The sequence below is a fragment of the Astatotilapia calliptera genome, chromosome 17, assembly GCF_964374335.1.
Source record: "Astatotilapia calliptera chromosome 17, fAstCal68.1, whole genome shotgun sequence".
NCBI classification, from domain to species: domain Eukaryota; kingdom Metazoa; phylum Chordata; class Actinopteri; order Cichliformes; family Cichlidae; genus Astatotilapia; species Astatotilapia calliptera.
Genome location: NC_137438.1, coordinates 29,542,235 through 29,561,910, shown reverse-complemented (window position 1 = coordinate 29,561,910; position 19,676 = coordinate 29,542,235). Strand labels below are relative to the sequence as shown.

General features: G+C 41.0%; 1 protein-coding gene across 1 annotated transcript; it reads left to right on the top strand.

Moving 5' to 3' along the window:
* Window positions 1-15,739: 15,739 nt before the first annotated feature.
* On the top strand, window positions 15,740-18,446 carry LOC113021351 (E3 SUMO-protein ligase ZBED1-like). The gene is made up of 3 exons (XM_026165976.2): window positions 15,740-17,098; window positions 17,275-17,527; window positions 17,698-18,446. Exons 1-3 carry the CDS (start codon window positions 15,981-15,983, stop codon window positions 18,112-18,114), a joined length of 1,788 nt encoding a protein of 595 aa, XP_026021761.2. The 5' UTR covers window positions 15,740-15,980; the 3' UTR covers window positions 18,115-18,446.
* Window positions 18,447-19,676: the final 1,230 nt, after the last annotated feature.

Here is a 19,676-nt window from a genome sequence, read left to right as displayed (position 1 = left end):
ATACATGTTTTTGCAATAGGCTGCTAGTAACACTGATTCATCCGTTCAGTTAGATGCCTCTTTTTATGGTTGACTTGATTTCTGGATCAGTATTAAGTGGCTTAACAAACAAAAAAAGTTTCTGAAAATGGTCAGGTGTGTGGATGGGGCAGAAAATGAGTGAAAAGGCAGGCAATGCCCAAGAAAAAACTTTGAAAGACCTTCAGAAAGCCTGGAGAACTATTGTTCAAGAAACCCTAAAACATCAGGGTTGGCTCAAGAGCTTTGCACAGCTACCATGCTGGGCTGTGATATACTATACGAGTGCTGTTACAAATATAAATTCTATATACAGTGTATAAATGTACTATAAATGATGATAATCTGCAGCATCTTTAGATTCATTTTATGTGTGAGTCTGTATTCAGGATGGAAATTCTGTACCCAGTAAAGCAAAGAAAAAACCTTAAATGATATAAGATAAGATAAGATAAGATAAGATAACCTTTATTAGTCCCACACGTGGGAAATTTGTTTTGTCACAGCAGGAAGTGGACAGTGCAAAAGTTATGAGGCAAAAATTAGAATACAATAAGAATAAATACAGTACACAACTGTACAGAATAGAATAAAATAAATACTATATACAGTAGAATAAAATAAAATAAATATACAATAAGATAAAAATAGAATACAAATACAAATACTATATACAACTGAGTAAAAATACAACGATGACAGAAAGGATTATTGCACTTAGTATTATTGCATATGTATGGATGTGTGTGCTTGATCAGTTAAAGTCTTTATTATGGAGTCTGACAGCAGTGGGGAGGAAAGACCTGCGAAATCTCTCCGTCCCACACCGTGGGTGCCGCAGTCTCCCACTGAAGGAGCTGCTCAGTGCTGTCACAGTCTGCTGCATGGGGTGGGAGATGTTGTCCATCAGGGATGACAGCTTAGCCGCCGTTCTCCTGTCACTCACCACCTCCACTGGGTCCAGAGGGCATCCTAGAACAGAGCTGGCCCTTCGGATCACCCTGTTCAGTCTCTTCCTGTCCCCAGCAGAGATGCTGCCGCCCCAGCAGACCACGCCATAAAAGATAGCAGAAGCCACAACAGAGTCATAGAAGGTCTTCAGGAGTGGGCCCTCCACTCCAAACGACCTGAGTCTCCGCAGCAGGTACAGCCTGCTCTGCCCTTTCCTGTAGAGGGCGTCTGAGTTATGAGTCCAGTCCAGTCTGTTGTTCAGATGAACACCAAGGTACCTGTAGCTGTCCACAGCCTCAATGTCCATACCTTGGATGTTCAGTGGTTGCAGTGGAGAATGCTTGTGCCTGCGGAAGTCTACCACCAGTTCCTTGGTTTTACTGGCGTTGATCTGGAGGTAGTTCAGCTGGCACCAGTCCACAAAGTCTTGGGTCAGACCTCTGTACTCCTTGTCGTCCCCATCAGTGATGAGGGACGACAGTGATATATTTACAGTGATATATTTACTTTATTGTGACTTTAAGCAGATTCCTTAATTGCATAAAGACTTTGAATATGATTTACATGTAAATAAGAAAAATCTAAGTATCCAAATCCAAAGTTATGTTTTTACTACTAATTTTTTACTCTTGGGAAGATTAAAAAAAAACCTCAGAAATGTTTGTGCTGTAAAGTGATGGTCTTTCGACAGCTCATGTATTCAGTCAGCTTCAGCAGTCAGCTTCAGTTAAATATAATGATCCACTCACGTTGCCGGAGCTATTTCCACACTCCATTTCACTGTGCCAACACAGGATAAAGCTCCGGCTGAACTTTCCTGTCATTCTCGCCTCGGAATTGAAGGGAGGTTTTTTTGAATTTTTAAAAAGGCAATCAAAATTGCATCGGTGGGCCCAGTCGGTGGTATTCTGTTCAAATATATTGCTGTTGTTCTAAGTCAAACACAGATTTAGAGCTTAACTTTTCCATAGTCCCATAGTCCACCAGTTTTGACTTCTTGTCTGGGCCCTGCAGTCATATACAGACACCAGGCCTTCTGATCAAGTGGACACAACAAACACTGAGGCTTATGAGCTGCTACAGTATTTCCAAAGCTAATACCCAAGCTTTATAGTGACAGAGATTTGCTACAAGATACAGGGCAGTAGCTACAGCTTACTGAGGGTTTTCCTTGTGAAATGTCTTGTGAAACAAATATAGGGCGGATTATGAGGCTTAGAATGGACTTGAAAAATACTCTGAAAACACAACAAGTGCAGCCGTTACTAACGCACCTTCGCAGTGTTCAGTAAGATGAAGGAGCAGGAACACACCTACTCCTTTCACTGAATTCATCTCTTTTAAATGAGTGGGTGTATATTCAGTGTATACAACAATAAAATATTATTCTCCATCTTTCTTGGTTTTCAGCACAAAACCAGCTGTTGGTTTTCTTTGTTTCTTTTTTCTTGCTACTGGACTTTCTCCCAACATAGGTACTAATTGTGCTACACCTGATATAGAGGTGCTGCCAATTGTATGTTTACATTAGTGATTATTTTTGTGTAGATCCTTGTTGACAGTTCCTTAAAAAGGAAAAGAGTGATTGCTTCAGGGAAGGTCTGTGAGGACGGACAGGTCCCTGTAGTTTTGGATTAGCGTTGAACTTGCTGTTTTGACTGTGTTTCCTGGAAGTACCTTATAAATGGACTTGCTGATCCTCGAACATGAGATGATGAGATGAGATGATATAGCCTTTATTTGTCAGTTGCAGGTCTTTTGCCCACAACCAAGATGACAGACCTTGCCGACCGTACATACAATACACAAACATTACATTGGGGAGACAGGTCAGGCTAGGTAGCGAGGAAAAAGAAACATCAAAATGTGTAATACAAAAGGATAATACAGGAATGCACAGATATCAACACACCATAGCACAATAAACACAGACAAGCAACATGGGAAAGTGTTCCAGTGTGTACATCTGATCTGGGACCACTGCAATCTTCGACTGCGCCTATACCTGACCCGATGTCCACATCAGAGGGGAGGTAAGCTTTGGAGGTGGCGTTGGATCCGGGGTAGGGAGGGTGATGCTTCAGTGAGTGCTTATCAGCATCAGTATATGTATGTGTGTGCATGTCCATAGTTCAGCTGAGACAGTGTCCTTCGCCCTGCCAGGCTAAGTAAACAGTCTTCCAGCCAACCCAGGTGGCCTTGCACGGAATGGGAAGGAACAGACTCAACACAGTCGTTATCAGGGAGTTTTTGTTCGGCTCCAGCCTTGAGCCCACAGCTGGCGCCGAAGGGGTAGCCGGATTATGATGGTAATTTTTCTTTTGCAACAACTCATGAGAATTTCAAAGCTGTTCTTTAACACTCTGACACTGGTCTCTCAATCTCCCGTTGGAGAACCGCGAGCTTCCCCATGATGGTATCAAACTTGCTGGTGTTGTCATTCTTTTGCTCAGATAGCCGATTCTGAGACCTCACGACTGCAGTGAGCTGTTCTACGATGTAATCCAACTTTCGCTCAAAGGTGTTATTTTGAGCAGGCCTCTCCTTGATGTATCCCAATATACGTTCAGAGGTGTTATTCTGAGTATTCACGGCAGCTGTAAGCGTCTCCAAGGTCTTAACCATGCTGCTTTCAATGAGCCCTTTCTGAGAAGTCGCGTCTCGTCCCATCGTTTCAATCCCAGCGGGCAGCCTTGGGGGGGTTTGAACAGCCAGTTCCGCTGTCTTAATTCTCCGATAAGCCAGGGCCAAGCCAGCTCCGATCAGCAAGAACCTTGTTATCATGGTTCCGAATAGGTAGATATCTTCAGCGTCCTCGATCGACAGTCCCGCCAGGCACACGATCCTCCATTTCTGCCACCCGTCCATCGTGTATCCGGCAGGGAAAGTCCCTCCAGGGCACTCGGGCTCTCCTGAGCCAGACTTCTCGTTGAGAAAAGGGTGTCAATAGCATTCAGAGACCAGTTGATCAAATCCATAATTCTCTTTAGGTTTTAGAAACAGACTGTGAGAGAGTACATGTGATTGAAACCACCTTTTCTTACCTATAAATTATTTAAGGAATCTCCATTCATAACCAATCGAAGAAGCCCTTTTTCTTTTCGTGGGCTTTGACTTGAAGTGCCTATCTTTGCATGCCAAATATTTTCTTTTAGTATGTAATCTGCCACTTCATAAGCATGAATGATGCTTCACCTCAAGGGTAAGAGCTGCAGATTGGCAACTGTAAGAATTTGGCAGAGATGCAGTGTTTCAGCAGGAAGGCTTTGGATTTATCTGTGCAACCTTTCTCTGTGTGTACTTGTGTAGAGGATGTTTGAATAGGTCAGGGTGGTGATATAATGAAAGCTTAAATGAAGCACACACCTCTGCATTAACTCTGCCGCATGATGTGGCGCTATAGTCTGTAACTATGGCAACGGCACTCTGCACTCCTCCTCCTTACGTGCATCAGTTTGCGCGCGCGTGTGTGTGTGTAACTCGTCACTGTGTTCCCTGCAGACAGATTAATTCCCTGCCAGATTCATTCCCTGTCAACTTGCTGAAACAAAAAGTTTCTGTTTTAATTAGTTCGCTGCAGTGTCTCGCTTCATCCGTCTATCTGGAAAGTGTCTCCCTCACATTCACGGTCTCGCTCTCTCTTCCCGCCTTCACTCTTCCTGTTGGTCTCTAGTGTAATTAAAGACAGTCAGGGCAGATAATAGAACCGTAATAGTGTGTAATTGCAATAATCAATACAGAGTGCAAAGTAAGGAACTCACTATTCTTCAGTATAGAGATATACAGAGAGGTGGGAGGATGTGTCTCGCAGCAAACGCCCACTTGAAACTCAGTCATTAACTGATTGCTTATAATGTATTTGATTAGAAAAAACAAAGAAAAGCATTTACAAGGCATTACATTCATTGGACACTTTCTTAGGTACACAAGCATATATCTAATGGGGACAAAAGGTCATTTAAGTGACTTTGAGTGTTTCAGAAATTTGATTATCTACAATTTTACAGAGAATGATCTGAAAAGACATCCTGGCTTGGTGATTTCCTGTGATTTCTGCTGCAACATTTGGATGGTAGCACCAGTAAAACAACATGAAAGCATGGATCCATCCTGTCTTGTATCAACGATTCAGGCTGCTTGTGGTGGTGTAATGGTGTGGGGAATAGTTTCTTGGCACACTTTGGGCCCCTTAGTGCCATTTGAGCATCATTAAATGCCACCGTCTACCTGAGTATTGTTCCTGACCATGTCCATCCCTTAATGAGTACAGTGTACCCATCTTCTGATGGCTGCTTTCTGCAGGATAATGCACCATGTCACAAAGTGTGATGCTGTCATGCCAGTATGGACCAAAATCTCAGAGGAATGTTTTCAGAAACTTGTTGAATCTCTGCCATGCAGAAATAAAGCAGTCCAGCCTGGTCCCAACAAGGTGCACCAAACAAAGCAGCCACTGACTGTAATTCAAAATGGTTCTTTCTCTAATCTTTGAGATATTGTCAGTAGATCAACATTCAACATTATTCAACATACTTAGCCAAATGTATTTATTTATGCCATATTCTAGCCAATAAGACGAAAAGACTGACAATGCCAAGGCTGTAAATATAAGCCTACAGCCAGAAGCCAGTTAGCTAAACATAGCCTAGCTCAGTGGTTCCCAAACTATTTTTGCTATGCCCCCCTTTGTTTTCCATGAAAAATGCTTGTCTGTTTGTCTCTATCTGCAGGTTTTACACGCTTACATACACACACCTAGTTACTGTCCCTCTATTTACAAAGGCAGAGGCGCCGCTGTGTGATTATTTTACGTGTAGTTGTTTTTTTTCCTGTGTAATAATATTCGATATTGCTATCAATACATTTTTCAATACTGACGGGGAACAGCTAGACTAAAACAAAAATCTAATATTCTGAATTAATTCGGTATCTTGCGCTACACTTTTGGAGCTTTAGGTCTGCTGTTAACATTAAGCGACATATAAACCACTTTACAGATACAGACAAGAGGGTGACCAACCGTCCTCTTTTCCCCGGACATGTCCAGTTTTCACGTTCTGTCCAGGGGGATTTTCGACATTGATGAAAATGAGGAGCCATATGTGTGGCGTCATCCCCGGACTGCTGCTTAGTGAGTGGTTGTTCTGCACTTACAGACGGGACAGACAGCCCCTGATGAAAAATCCCTAAAAAATCCCAAAGCGCAAGTGCATCTTTTCAGTACTGGTAATTTTGCTTATACAGATGAGCCATTATTTCTGTGCCATTATTTAATTCCAGAGGCTTTTAAGTTGTTTTTTTGCACTTGTTGACTTGTAAAAACCTATATGACATTTTTTGATTTCACAAATCATTGTGAATTCATTATATATCTGTGGTACTTCTTTTTATTCCCATCCAGATCATTATCATTCCCAACGTGTAACATACGAAAGATTTCTCATGCTCCTAGGCGTCTCATAGTAATGCAACAGGTACCCTTCCATGTCCTTTTGAAACGCTCTGGGTTCTCAGTTGAATCCAATAGAATGCTGCTGGCGACGGTATAAGAAACATTTAGACCAAAGGCCCCAGCCGTCCATTCCAGCCCTAACTCTAACCATAACTACAACTTTAACCCTAACACTTAGTGTTTTCCAAAGTGATTCAGGATCATAACATAAAACACATTTATAGATTGATTCCAACTGGCTCTCATGCCTCCGAACACGTAACATATCGACGATTTGTCACATTCGTCAGTATGTTACACTTTGAGATGAGAACGTGTTGCCCCATCCTATTTAAATCATTACTCCTAGGTTCAATGAAAAGCTAAATGCAAAGAGCTATTTTTATTTTTATGTGTGGGACACATTCATTTTTAGATGTGCACTATTTGTGTAGTGTATAAATTCTGAAATTGTAGACATTTATTAGGACATCATCATCATAGTTGACCCTACAAAGTTTTGTTGATAATTTCCACCAGAAGTTCATTTATCCTCCATCAAATGCAGCCGCTCATAGTGGAAACTTTCTGAGTGTTGTGAAAGGCACCAAGTAAGCAAAATGAGATAACAGTAATTTTTTTTTTTTTTTTTGCTTAAATCTTTCAACTGTTAGATATCTCTACAAATATTTGGTATGACGGGCCATCACAGCAAAAAGTATGAAAAAAAAGACTAACAGAGGGATTAAAATAACTTGCATGGGCGCACGCAGATATTTCTCTTTCTCCTTCTAATGCTTATCTGGCTGCACCCACCCTCGGGCGTTAGTTGAGATGAAGGGAGCTCTCAACAGGTAAAGGTGGACATGCCTAGGCAAACACCCTCTCTGAAACAATACTGCCCCCTCCAGGGTAGGCTGACCTCACCTGGGAACTGGGAAATGAGTGCCTTGGGGGTAGCAGAGCTCCAGCTGTGCTGACCAGGAAAGGGAAAATTAGATAATCTGATTTTGTCTTTTTCTATGATTGTGTATGTGAGGGGGAGAGAAAAAAGGGGAGAACGTGTGAATGTTTGCTTTATCAGATCTTTCCCTGGTTTTTAAGGGTTTTGACTTTTGATCATGCTTTGACCTTTGCTTTGATGTCAACTCACCAAAGGGTGATGACAGCAGTTTTCTTTTTATAAACCCTTCATCTCCTCTCCCACATAGTGACTCATCCCTGTATCTTAGTCTTTGTTTTGTTTTTTTGTCCTTTCTCTCCATCTCATCTCTTTCTCTCTTTCTCCAGATGCTATTCCCTGTCTGTTTCTCCTTTTACTGTACGGGTTCATGTTTTCTCCATCACTTCAATTCTGTCTCCCATTGAGAGGAAAATGTGGGAAGCATTCTGCCATAGCGGGAGTATTATCCGACACGCCATATGTTAGAAATTACCTTACTCAATTGGTCATTCTCTTTTTATACCTCTGTTATAGCCCTTTTCTCTGTGTTTCATCAGTAGTTACTTTTCCATGTCAGTGTTTCTCTAGACTCGCTTTGGTATTTGCATTACCGTTCACAGTATCTCCTTCTTTTAATACCTCGTTTCCCCCACCCTCTCCTTTCCCAGACATTGTTGTCTTGTTCTTCCACGGCCCATGAAATCGAGTGATCTGCTGAATGTTTCCTCTTCATAGCATCCTGAGGAGGAATTGCTGTCCTCGTGCCCCAAACTGTGCCATGCATATTAAATTAGACCAAAGAGGTGCATTTCAAAGGGCAGGCCCACTGAGGGAGATGGTTGGATGCATCAGCAGGGATGATGAGACAGAGTACCGGGCTGTGGTCGACTCCTTTGTCACGTGGTGTGAGCAGAATCATCTGCAGCTCAACGTGGCAAAGACCAAGGAACTGATCGTGGACTTCAGGAAGACCAGGAAACACTTGACCCCTGTTTCAATCCAGGGGGTCAGTGTTGACATTGTGGAGGACTATAAATACCTTGGAGTACACATTGACAATAAACTGGACTGGGCTAAAAACACCACAGCACTTTACAGGAAGGGCCAGAGTCGTCTCTATTTTTTGAGGCGACTGAGGTCCTTCAACATCTGCCAGAAAATGCTGAGGATTTTCTATGAGTCTGTGGTGGCCAGTGCGATCCTCTATGCTGTTGCATGCTGGGGGAGCAGGCTGAGGGTCGCAGATGCCAACAGACTTAATAAACTGATCCGTAAGGCCAGCAATGTTGTGGGGATGGAGCTGGACTCCCTCAAGGTGGTGTCGGAGAGGCGGATGCTGTCCAAGATAAAGACAATGTTGGATAACACCTCCCACCCACTCCATGACATGCTGGTCAGTCACAGGAGCACGTTCAGTGAAAGACTGAGATTACCGAAAAGCACCACTGAACGACACAGGAAATCATTCCTGCCTGTGGCCATCTCCCTGTACAACGCATCCACTTAACACACTGTTTGCTGCTACAGCTACACATGTTTCTTTTCCAACTATTTATTTATGAGTGACTTATGTATGTATGTATGTATATATATGTATATATTGTACTATTCTTAGTTAGTGTATTGTCTGTCTTGTCTTAATGTTGGTTTAAAATGGAGCACTGTAACAAAAAATAATTTCCCCCAGGGATCAATAAAGTATTCTGATTCTGATTCTGAGTCAAATAAGACGATTACGGCAGAGGAAGGACAGACAGAGGTGGATTAAGAGGACAAAGGTAATGTGACTGTTGTGAAATGCCCCAGGTGTCCCCGCTTTGAAGACCTTCACCTTACCATATGCTCAAGTTTTAATGAATGTGTGATGTATTTACTTCTGGCTAGTCTGTGTTTATATAAGTTAGTGATCAAGCTCGATGCAGAGAAATGCGGTCAGTTTATGAGTTTTACCTCATTTTGTTTTTGCAAGCATCCAAACACGCACATCGTATTACCATATATCTGTTGGCTGACATGTTTCCATGCAGAAGATATTTGCTGAATTTTTATGTGCATACTTACTTTGTGTAATGCACATAAAGCAGTAGCTTTCATAGTGGCAGTCCGCCCCCCAGCCATTTTCCATTCCATTGAATACTGCTGCAGAGCTCCAGTGACCTACTCACTGCAGACATACAGCAGACTTGTCTCTGCAGGTGTGTGTGTGTGTGTGTGTGTGTCTCATCTCGTAACCGGGGCTAACATTCAGTATTGTACAACACAAGACAAGACACATTCCACTGAGTTCACAGCCTGACTGATCAAGGTAGGGCATTCATACATTACACACAGGATCCTCAGATGTGAGCTAATAACCAGGGGAAGTACATGGTAAGCATTCAGCCTTCACAGTATTAACATAACCAAAACTGATAGCTCAAATCAAGATGAACAGTTTAGGTACCCTGCAAAAATAGAGATAAGTTTGGTGATGTGGTGTGTTGTTCTAATTTACCTAACGACCCTCTGGAATAAACAAAACAAGCAAATGATTTGCCCTAATAGCTATTAGGGCAAAACAAATTTCCCACGTGTGGGAATAATAAAGGTTATCTTATTTACTGATATTGGTACTGCAGATACCAGTATATCAGTAAATATCAATATATCTGATATCAATATATCAGTAAATATTCTCTAAACGCAAAGTATGTTAGGTATGTTGAAAAGCTAAAAATGAAGGGGTCTTATCAGATTTTTAAAAAGTACTAAGTTTGTCAGTCTAGTAACACACTTTAATCAAAGACTGTATATAAAAGATGGACACACCCACCATGTCTTAATAGTTGGTCCTGTTGTGAAGTTTGAAACTGGGCATTTTCAGCTTCAAGAGTGCAGATTTAAAGTACTTCCGTACTGAGTTCACTTTTTAGAGCTAGAAAGTACATCCATCTTTTAAATACAGTTTGACTGCAGATAATGCAAATGGTATCTTTTTTTTAATTCTATATCAAGTAAAAATATTCAGTTAAAATATAGTATGGGCTCTAATTACGAGGATACACTGTGTTGCATATGGTGCTTGGGTACCAAATGTGTATTTGCTCACTGTTGAAAGTCCACAAGATAAACAAGATGAAAGTAAATGGTTGTTAGGTGTTTAAAAATACATTTTGTATATTATGTATGTAAAACAGTGGTGTTGCATGGAATCATACATGTTTAGTTTTATCAATTTCTTGTAATATTGTATGTTTTTACAAGGTTTCTGTATTAACAGCAGCCATTTTTAACAGTTCAATCTTTTCACATGTGGAATATTCAATGAAAAAAAGAGTCCTGTCATTTTCTGTTGTATGTGTTCTTCAAAAGTTGCCCTACCTTAGACCCTGACAGTTCTGTCTCACTAGTCATCAGGCTGATCAAGTTTAATTAGGAGAATTTAGCTAAAATCCCCCCATTTTCCCCCCACAAGCACCATCATTTCACTGAAACACCTGGAGCTTAACCTCTGTTTTTGTGTTTTGCAGCCAAATATTTGGCCTGCCAAGTGAGAGCAGGATGTATGAGGAGGAAGGTGTGCAACATGCAGGCACCCTGGCAGATAAATCAGGCAAAAATAACTCAGCGCGAATATGAATAAAGGTGCATACAGACATCAGAGTGATTATCGTTTCTCATCTTCATATTTTGGACTGATTTTTTCCCCTCAAGCAAAGCATCATTATTATATATTCACAGTTAAAATGTTATTCAGACAAGTTCCGTCCAATGTTGTGTGTGTGCTCAAGTATAAAGTGAACAAAGAGAGATGTTTGAAAGCATGACATCAGGCAGCTTGATTCTGTAATAATTCTCTCAAGCTGTGATACTGGAGATGATTACAGCATTTCAATCAGCAGAAATCCTTTTTTCTGAGTGACAGGCTCAGTCATGCAGACAGAAATATCCTCTGTCTGTACCTGATGAATTCAGAAAAGTTGCTCAGTGTCTTGCCTTCTCTTTTGGTATAAAATTACATAATTTAATTTTGATCTGTTTGGATTGCAGATTAAAGGAAAAAATGGAGACTGGGGGCAGACTTGCTTGAGAAGAAAATGCACCTTTTATTAGGTAAGTGGAAAGTCCATATAAAGAATCAAAATGCAGACTGTATGCAGGGAATGAAAGAAGAAAACCACAAGGGAAGGAACATAAGTGACACTAAACAGACACTCTGATAACTGAACAAATGAAAGAGATGACTTTAAATACTCATGGAGGTAATGAGGGAAATTGAAAACAGAGGTCAGCAAGGAACAGCTGAACATAATGAAGGAAGGCCACAGACACAAAGCAAAACTAGAGACAAAACGCAGGAGCCAGTAACCTATTAAAGTAAAAACTAGAAGTAACGGATAAAACAGAAGTAAGCATGACCTGCCTATATTCCAGTTTTCTTTCTAAGAACGGTAACTGACAGCATATATAAAGCAAAAAACTCAGGTTTTCCTCAAAGTATTTTCAAAATGAAAGGAAATTAATGAATTTTACAATTTCACAAAAACTGCAGGATCTTCTCCCGCATTAACAAAAATAAACTGCTCTGCTACCAGACAGAGGTACAGATAATTAACTGAAATAGGGATGGAGTACACACAATTTTTACCAAACAAAACCATCTACACAAGATTTATGGAACAAAACAAATATCAGTTATTTACATAATTTTTCAATATGTTTATACCAGATAACAGAACATTGACACTTTTATCAGCTCCCTAATTGTCCTTGTTAATGCTTTGATCCTTTGCTAAACTTTGTGTCTTCACTAATAGTGAAGTGCCTCCATGCTAATGACATATTAGCATGTGGCTGCAGCTAGGGTTGGTTGATTGGCGCATGTCTGCTGCTAAGTAACATTCATTACAGTGCTTCAAACCAATATTTGTCAACCAAAGTTTGTCTCTATGCTTGCAGTCATACCACCTTGAGCACACTTGATCTCAAAAAGTAAGCAGTATTGGGGCAGGTTAGTACTTGGATGGGAAACAGCCTAGGAATACAAAGTGTTATAAGGTTATTCAGGGGGCTGTGGTTTAGGAGTCATCTACTTGTTGGAAGGTTGGTTGTTTCCTCCCTGGTTGCTCCAGTGTGCATGCCAAACTACCTTTGGGCAAGACATTGAACCCCAGCCTGAGATGTTCTTGATGTGTGTGAATGTCACATGAAAAGCATTTAGAAATAGAAAAACGTGCATATATGAATTTGTGTAAATGGGTGACTGAAAAATGTTGTATAAAGTGCTTTGAGTGCTCAAGGAGAGTAGAAAACCGCTATTTAAGCTTCAGCCCATTTAATAACTACAAGTCAGTATTACCTGATTTGAGATCAAGGCATTTTTATTTTGACAAATCCCAGTAAAAACATCTGTAACACATCTGCTTTGCTAAAACAATCAAATATGCATGTCATATCATAAAGTGGCTGGTGTGCTCCCTTTTACGTGCAAATGCCTTTTGCATACTGCATACTCTGCCCAGTCAGCTATGACTGCAGAGCAAACAGAGAAACAAACAAGTTAAGGCCACACATATGATGATAACATAACCATTCTCTTATCAGTGTTTTGACACTGGCCAGTGTGGTAAGGCTGCAGTTTTAGTCCAAAATCCTCATCTTGTACTATATCTTTCTGGTATGACTCACGCTTCACGCTTTCTTTATTGACGTTTCTCTGACAGCATGCGTTCCTGAGTGTGGCGACTTGTTCTATTCATGATTTTGACAGACTTTGCCAGTTTCAGAGACACACTCACCACTAATTCTATGAGCCCAGACTTCTGCTGCATCTCAATTCTCTGCTCTGCTGTGGCTTGTCCCAACAAACCAGCTATCGTGCTCCGACCGCTGTTTCCTTCTGTTGCCATGACAGCCCATATCTCAGTCAGTGGCAGGAAGTCGCACGGTTTATGAAATGAGTTTATCATGACAAAAACTATCTGTAAGAGCCGAACGCTGCATGTGGAGGCACAAAGGGTACGGATGTATGTGTGTGTGTGTGTGTGCCAGCTTTTATCTGTGTTTTGTCACACTGTGGCTTTTCTGTGTATAAGCATCTCAGGCTTGTGTGTACATGCATTCATGTGTTTGTACGTATGTTTGTACTGCTAAAAGGCTTGGCACAGAGCAGACCTTTTGTAGTTGGCAGCAGTGGGCACTCTGCCCAGCTTGTATGGCTTATGGATGTGAGTCAAAATTGCATTAGCCTCCAGCCAAAGAAAGGCTGCCCATCTTCCTGGTGTGAACCTTCAACAAATGTGCCAACGCTGACAGCATTAAACAGAAACTGATACCAGCATCAAATCTGTCTGACACGTCTCATGCTGTCAGCCTATCAATAATTACATTAATGCCACACAAAAGGAGGCAGGGAACCAAATGAAATAGCAGCATGGGGAAAACAAGCCTCAGAGGCCCATTTCACACTGCAGCAGCAGGCGATATGTCCTGATCTTGAAAGTTTAGTTGTAAAATATAGTAGAATGTAGGTGGTCAAAGTTTTGGTCACAGTTTCTGATATATATATTTAAAAACCCCCACCTTGCCTTCATTTTGAGCTCAAGCTAATGGCGCTGCTGTAAAATACCCACCAATTAAACAGAACACTGCATAAAGCAATAGTTCTGAATTTCAACTCAAACCCTCAGCTGAACATAATTAAAGCGCTATGTGAGAAATTGCACAATTAAAGGGGTGCCTTACAACCAGCGGCTAAAACGATGTTTGATTCTCATAACTTCAGTGATGGAGCCGGTGGAGCGAGAAAAGGAGGTGGAGAAATGAAGATTTCAGAAATGCATTAAATGTGTATTTTATCAAATTAGAAGTAGAAGCTCCTTGAAAAGTTGCCACGAGGCATGAATGGTGAATGACCAAGGCGCTTTCAAAAAGAATATTAAAAGGTAATTATGTTCACTTCTATTTCACATATTGGGAGTGGCCTCGGTACTAACGCAGTAGTTACAGAGCTTATAGGGCCTGTAGAAAAGACAACTGTTACAAAAGATGTCTGCGTGGTTTTTAATTTCACCTTTTTCCCATTTGGAGAAAAGAAGAAAGGCTTGAAGCATGAGTTTAATCCCGTTTTTAAAGAGGCCGCCGTAAATCCCGGGTTTTGATTACCCATGATTGATATTTGTAGTGGGCTGTCAGTAGTGTGGCTCCCAAGGAATGAGCTACAGAGACATGTGCATACATATTAACATTAAGTTAATTAACTGCCCGTGTGCGCACTTTTTATTTCCATATGTCCTCGTAGTTCCCCTACACACCTTATCGTAACTCACCAAACTCTACGCGCCTTTCTTCTGAACTCCTGATGGCTTTGTTCCTTTACTTTGCTTTCCTCTGACTCTCTTTTATTCTTTTGCTCCCACTGTACATGATTGTTTTCCAGTTAGCCTAAAGCGTAAATTTAATCAAAGCTTACTTTCATGCCAGCACCTCTTGTGACTTGGGGGGATTTTTAGGCCCACTTGCAGACGGAGTGCGATTAGTTGAGACAAGGTTGGTTAATGCTCCCTATCTGAATACTCCCGACAGGTCGAAAACAGCTTTTTATTTCTAATCGCACCTGCTGATGAAAGACAGTGGGGCTCATTCAACCATGATGCAATAGTGCTAAGGGAGGTATCAAAGCTGTAAAGTCTTTAATGTTTGCGCAAGCTTACAGTGTAAGTTGTTGATGTAGCAAGCTTTTAGGATTTGTTTTCCTAGAACACTAAAGTTAAATTAATATTAACATTAGTAGAAGCCTGTTTTTATGCTGGTGCCCATTTTACAGTGTCAGAATCCATGATGTACAAGGATATATCCAGTGAGACATACCAAGAGTTGTCCTGATTGATGCACTCTCCTGAACTTCCTTGCCGTGTGCTCAGGGTCAACATTAGGGCACGTGTAGCTCAGACACACCTCAGGCAAAACTAGAATATAACTCCCTTTACTCTATGCAAGAATATCATTTCTCATGAAGATGGATTCCCTGTTTAAATCCTGTTCTGTGCATGGTAGGTGCATATTGACCATTGGGACCATTCTTAATTTCGTTGTTCTCATGACAATGACAATAAAGTTTCTGATTCTGATTCTGATATTGGTGCCACATTCTTCAAGAATACAGAAAAGTAGTGTTTAATGCCAAGCAGATGCAAGAAAGAAGGATTTGTATGATGACTTGTCAGAAAGATGCACGGATATTTAGAAACCAGTATATATGGAGAGGAAAATTTCACTTAGCTGGCACTCTTGGTTTTATAATTTGTTTCTGTAGATATTTCTTACAGAAGAGAATGAAATTCTGCTCATGGATAACTGGTTTAAATTGTTAAATGTACAACCCCCATTCCAAAAGAAGAAATGGGATGATGCGTTAAATGTAGGGGTGTCAAATTATCGCGTTAATTGCGATTAATTAATTACAATGCTATTTAGCGCGTTATGTTTTTTAATCTCGTTAATCTAATTTTTAATCTCTTGACGTCATTGATTTTGTATGAGAGTTGCTATGTTATAAAATCCGTTTTTATGTGCTGGGCTCCTTGTGCTTGACTTGTTGGGGGTGGAGTCACGTCGTGAGGTCAAGGTGAGAAGTGGTGATTAGCTTACAGTGTGGATATGGAGGCGCATCTGAGAGTTGTTGGCCCAATGAACGGGAAATTTGTATTTCATAAACGCCCCGACGGCACCATTGACAAAGGTAAAGTGGTCTGCCTAGAGTGTAAGAAGGAGTTTGCTTACCACCGAAGCAGCTCAAGTTTGGCCTATCACCTCAACGCAAAGCACCCAGCCGCGAGTGCAGCAACAGCTAGCAGTGAAGACGTTAGCAATATAGCAAGCCAGAGCAAAGCTTTTCGCCAAACAAAACTAGAGAATACCCCTCGTATGAGCAAGTCTGCGACCGACAGGCTGACTAATGTTATTGCCAAGTGGATAGCGATGAACTGTAGGCCGATAAATATAGTAGAGGACGAAGGATTGACAGAGGTGTTGCAAATTGCGTCCAATGACCCGTCATACAAGCCGCCGTGCAGGACTACAGTAACGACCAAAATCAGCAAAATGTACGACGGCGAAAAGAAAAACAAACTTGAGATTTTGGCGGAGGATTCTCCCAACTGTGTTGCTATAACCGGAGATCACTGGACCTCAGCTGGCAACCACAGCTATTTTGGGGTGACTGGACACTTTATTGATAGTGAGTGGAACCTCAACTCATTTGCACTGACCGTCATGAGAACAGAAACCAGGCACTTTGCTGATAAATGCGCCGAACAGTTCCTCAAGGTAGCAAATGACTGGGGTATTGAAAACAAGATATCCACCATTGGCACAGACAGCGCAGCAAACATGCTGGCTGCTATGAGAGCACTTCCATATGAGCACATCGCCTGCAATGCTCACATTCTCCAGAGGACCATCACGGTATGTCTCGATAGCAGTGGTTTTGTCGGTGTACTGGCAAAGTGCCGCAAGATTGTTGGTCATTTTAAACAAAGCCCTGCGAGTACCACAGAACTTAACCAACAACAAGTAGCACTCGGAAAGAAGAGCGATCAACTTATACAGGATGTACCCACCAGGTGGAACTCGACTCTCGCAATGGTCTCACGCCTCCTATGTAACCGAGAGGCTGTCCAGGCTACGTTGGACCAACAGAACCACAGGTTGGTCTTGCCAACCGAAGCTGAGTGGGCGAAACTGCAGAGGCTGGAGCTCCTGCTTGAACCATGCAAGTAAGTTCAAATAAACACCTTCCCATTTTAATTATATAAACTACTGTTACATGTGTAAAATCAAAATTAATGAACATAACAAGGAACTTTTAAGGACAATTAAATTGGAAATCAGTTACACTTTGATTTAAATGAATCCAGCTAGGTTTATTTAGCAAACCTCTCCACCTCTGCAGGTATGTGACAGAGCTGCTGGGTGGTGAGGCCTACGTCTCTTGCTCTGTAGTGCTGCCTGCTTTTCGCCATCTGTACCGTGTCATGGACATTACTGATGATGATCCTGCCTACGTGGTGAAGTTCAAGAATGCCTTCCAGAAGGATCTGGCAGCACGACGAGCTAATGGCAACGAGATATGGTTTGAGGTGGCCACAGCATTGGATCCACGGTTTAAGGATTTGAAATGTCTTCCAAGAGAAAAGAGGGAACAGGTAGGACAATAAGGTTAAGCTGGACTAATGAGTCCAATTCATTATCAAATCAAACTTTTATTTATTATATGGAACACAAAGTTCTTTACAAGATTAAATAAAATTTAAAAAAAAGCACTTAGTTTTAATCACAATCATTCATTCATTCATTCATTCATTCATTCATTCAGGTGTGGACCATTCTGGAGAATATGCTCCAGGCAGCAGAGCCCAGAAGAGCAGATAGTCTCCAGCCCTCCACAGAGGATGATGGACCAGCTCAGAAGAAGAGGAGGAGCGAACTCCTTCTGGGGTCTGACTCTGACTCAGAAGATGGAATTGAGTCTGGAGAGCTGCAGCGCTACAGAGCAGAACCCAGCATCAGTATTGATGACTGTCCCCTGCAGTGGTGGTATGCTCACTCAGGAGTCTATGAAAAGCTGTCAGTCCTAGCACAAAAGTACCTGGCCTCCCCAGCTACCTCTGTACCCTGTGAGAGACTCTTTAGCCTTGCAGGCCACATAGTGCAAAAGAAAAGGGCAGCCTTGCTTCCAGAAAATGTTACCAGGCTGGTGTGTCTTAGCGACTGGCTGAGGAAGAAGAAATGAGACACATGTGGTCAGCATAGCTGCTGTGTCATTTGTAGCCTACTAGAATAGATTGCTTGATGTTCAGCACTTTTTTTTGTGATGGAAGAATACTTTGATGTGCTAACTTGCAGCACTGCAATGTCAGTGTTATTTTTCATTATCTGAAGCAGAGGAATTTCAGTGCTGTATTGCTCAGAAAAGAGCAACTCTGATGTGCTAACTTGCAGCACTTAATTTATTTGATTTTATTTGTATTTATTTTTCCACTTATTTTACAAAAGAATACAACAGTATGTAAATGGTTGCATCTGTTTAACGTTTGTTAAACAATAAATGACTTTATAAAGTCACTTTCTTTGTTATATCAGTCTTTTGGTCTGCCACAATAAGTTGAGGGCTTTCCTCAGCTATTTTTAGGTGAGATTAAAAAAGAGATTAATTAGATCAATTAATTAAAAATCATAATTAATTAATCTCTATTTTTTTTTAATCTCTTGACAGCACTAGTTAAATGTAAATAAAAACAGAATACGATGATTTGAAAATCTCATAAGCCCATATTTTATCTATGATAGATTATGGAAAACATATAAAATGTTTTAACTGAGGCACTATTACTCTTCCATGTGAAATATTAGTTAATTTTGAATTTAATGGCAGCAACATGCCACAGAAATTGCGATGAGCCAAGAAAAAGCTGCATGGGTAAGTTGCATTAAAGAGAAACAGCTGGTGGAACATTTTGCAACTAATTTGGTTAATTAGCAATATGTCGGTAACATTATTGGGTATAAAAAGAGCATCTTAAAGAAGCAGAGTTTGTTAGAGGTACAGATGGGCAGAGGTTTACTAATGTGCAAAAAGCTGCATCTACAAATCGTGGAACAATTTCCTCAACCTAAAATTGCAAAGACTTTGAATATCTCGCCATTTACAGTACATTATTTCATCAAAAGTTTCTGAGAATCAGGAAAAATTCTCAATGGACATGGTCAAAATTAATATTGGAAGCCTGTGCTGTGATCTTTGGGCCCTCAGGCGGCACTGCATTAAAACAGGCGTAGCTCTGTCATGGAAATCACTGCATGGGTTTAAGAACACTTCCAGAAATCATTGTCTGTGAACTCAGTTCACCACACCATCCACAAATGCAGATTAAAGCTCTATCATACAAAGAAGAAGCCATATGTGAACATCATCCAGAAATACCACGATCTCCTTTCTGCCAAAGCTAATTTAAAATGGACTGAGCAAAACTGTGGTCAGATGAATCAAAATTTTGTTATTTCATTTGGAAAACATCAAACTAAAGAGAACATACACCATCTGGTGTGTTATCAGCGCTCAGTTTAAAAAGCCTGTGTCTCTGATGGTATGGGGGTGCATTAGTGCTGGTGGAGCTGGAAAAATACCATCATTGCTGAAAGTTATATCCGGGCTTTAGAGGAATAAACGCTCTGCTTGATTTCAGGGAAGGTTTGCGTATTTCAGCAAGTTAGTACTAAGCTATACTGCGTCGCTTTGTAATAAAAGAGTCTAAGTTCTGAACTAGCCTCTCTGCGGTGATGACCTTTAACCAA

What these genes read in the sequence shown, in the direction of transcription:
- LOC113021351 (XM_026165976.2), top strand. Translation starts at nt 15,981, where the DNA reads ATGGAGGCGCATCTGAGAGTTGTTGGCCCAATGAACGGGAAATTTGTA. An exon ending in CTCCTGCTTGAACCATGCAA is followed by an intron (nt 17,099 to 17,274) that starts GTAAGTTCAAAT and finishes CCACCTCTGCAG; the next exon opens with GTATGTGACAGAGCTGCTGG. An exon ending in CAAGAGAAAAGAGGGAACAG is followed by an intron (nt 17,528 to 17,697) that starts GTAGGACAATAA and finishes TCATTCATTCAG; the next exon opens with GTGTGGACCATTCTGGAGAA.